The sequence below is a fragment of the Budorcas taxicolor genome, chromosome 15 (genome assembly GCF_023091745.1).
Source record: "Budorcas taxicolor isolate Tak-1 chromosome 15, Takin1.1, whole genome shotgun sequence".
In the NCBI taxonomy this organism is placed as follows: domain Eukaryota; kingdom Metazoa; phylum Chordata; class Mammalia; order Artiodactyla; family Bovidae; genus Budorcas; species Budorcas taxicolor.
In genome coordinates, this window is record NC_068924.1 from 49,018,208 (window position 1) to 49,020,546 (window position 2,339).

Consider the following 2,339-nt stretch of genomic DNA (forward strand, 5'->3'; position numbering starts at 1 on the left):
GAATCAATAAAAGGAAGAAAGGAAGGGAAAAATACCCTCAGGAAGGAAGGAAAAAAGTATTAAGACTTGAAAGATAGGCACTGTTAATGCTATAGGAATTCCTTTCATTGTCTCATGCATGGTAATGGCTCACCTATCATGCAGTTACCAAGAGTGACAACAGAATAAATGTGGAAACTAATACTTACATCCTTACAAATCATATCCAATAGGGTTGGCAGTTTTAGCAATATAGGGATTTTGTAAATCCTGGGTGAAATGTTTTCTTAAAACCATGGAATCTAGCACCAAACCTGGACTCTACCCTCATGTGGGCTCTAATGCAAGCTCAGAAAGTGGATCTAACCATTATTTCAAATACTTAATCATAAAATCTAAACAGACAGTGAGCAGCCTTCTAGGGCTTGACAGTGCCAAACCGTCTCTCTAGCTCAAAGCAGAGACATACGTGAAGAGAACCAAGAGAAAATTAATACTCCCTAAGGTGTAAATAAGTATAGATCGACTTAGCATGTACAGTTTATCCTATGCGTTTCCTACCAACCACTCCCCTTTTCTGTTTCTTGGTGTATGAGTTGGTTAATATTAAATGTGGGAGATCAGTATTCAGATGAATATAGTTTAGGCTTCCCTGGTGGCTCAGATGGTAAAGAATATACTTATATATAAAATTCTTACTATAAACAATAGGAATACAGCTTTTCCCAAGTTTTGAAATGAATTGGGGAGGAGGGTGGAATCTGGTGGGGAAAAGAACAGAAGTGCCTATACAAACAGATATGCATACACATCATCTCCGTGGGTGGGGTTAAGTCCCCCAGGCCAGGAAATGTTACAGTATACATGAATCTGAAATACTTCAACTCTGATCAGAGCAACAAGAGGATTATCAAGATGATACTTCTATATGCTTTCCAATGATCTCAGCCCCCCAAAACTATCATTATAGAAGCTGATGGTGCCCCAAAAAAGGCTCAGCGGTAAGATCTGAACCATCCAGAAACCTCAAAAATTAACTACACCACTAATCCTCCCCCAAGATCCAGGTTGACCCACATGGGTTGCATACCACGAGATCCTTCTGCTGCTCTAAGGGACATCAACCCTTTTCTGCTGGAAGCGCTTTAAGAGGCCCTGACGGATCTGCTTAGACTTGACGCAGTAGACAATGGGGTTCATGAAGGGTGGCACCAAGAAGTGCAGGTTGGCCATGAGCACTGCCAGAGCAGGGTAGCTGTGTTTTTCTACTCGGTGCAAAACTGACAGCCCCAGTTTGGGCAAGTAAAAGATGAGAACAATGCAGAGGTGTGAGACACAGGTGTTGAGTGCCTTTAATCGTTCCCCAGGGGTGGCGATGCTCAGCACGGTCTGTAGGATCAGGGCATAGGAGAGCATGATGAGGGAGGAGTCAAAGCCCAAAGAGAGGAGGATGGAGACCAGGCCAACCAGGCTGTTGACCTGAGTGTCTGAGCAGGCCAGTCCCACAAGGTCACAGTGCAGGCAGTAGCAGTGAGAGAGTACATTGACCTGGGGAAAGAGCAGACGCCGCAGGAGGATGGGTCCTGGGAGATTGAGCAGGACGGCCCTCACCAGGATGGCGGCCCCCACTTTGGCCATGGCTGAGTGGGTAAGAATGGAGGCATAGTGCAGAGGGTCCTTGATGGCAACAAAGCGATCAAAGGCCATGGCCAGCAGCACCCCAGATTCCACATAGGTGAAGGCATGGATGAAGAACATCTGCGCTGCACAGAGATTGAAGGGCAGCTCGCGAACACCCAGCCAGAAGAGCCGCACCATGGTGGGGAAGGTGGAGGCACAGAGGCCCAGATCAGAGGCTGCCAGCATGGATAGGAAGCTGTACACGGGTTCCCGTAAGGCTGGATCTGTGCTGATCAGGAAGAGGATGATACTGTTCCCCAGGATGGAAACCACACAGATGAGGTTGATGGGGATGGAAACCCAATGGTGAGAAGCTTCCAGACCTGGGAAGCCAGTGAGGAGGAAGGTAGAATGACCAGAAGCACTGGTGTTACAGGAGAACATCGTGATTCCAGGAGGCAGTGGCCCATCCTACAAGGAAGAAGCATTCATTCCTGTGATTATCACTTAAAAAGTCCCTACCAAGGACTAAGGGCCAGAAAAGAAGAGCTGCCCCATCACTGTTTCTCAGGCCATGAGAGAAGCCTCATTCTTCTGAGGAACTCCATTCCCCTCTGTTTCCTGGATCATTTAATCTTCTCCTTGAATAAAGTCATACTGAATGAATTTTATGAGCTAATTTCTGCATATTGCTTTAGCCACTGGATATCTACCATCTTTTTGGCCTAAACACCCTCCTT

The 2,339-nt window shown here is 46.4% G+C and overlaps 1 protein-coding gene across 1 annotated transcript; it reads right to left on the bottom strand.

Annotated features, from left to right (window-relative positions):
* Nucleotides 1-1,089: 1,089 nt before the first annotated feature.
* Nucleotides 1,090-2,043, bottom strand: LOC128059908 (olfactory receptor 51G2-like). The gene has a single exon (XM_052652165.1). The coding sequence runs from the start codon at nucleotides 2,041-2,043 to the stop codon at nucleotides 1,090-1,092; it is 954 nt and encodes a 317-aa protein (XP_052508125.1).
* Nucleotides 2,044-2,339: the final 296 nt, after the last annotated feature.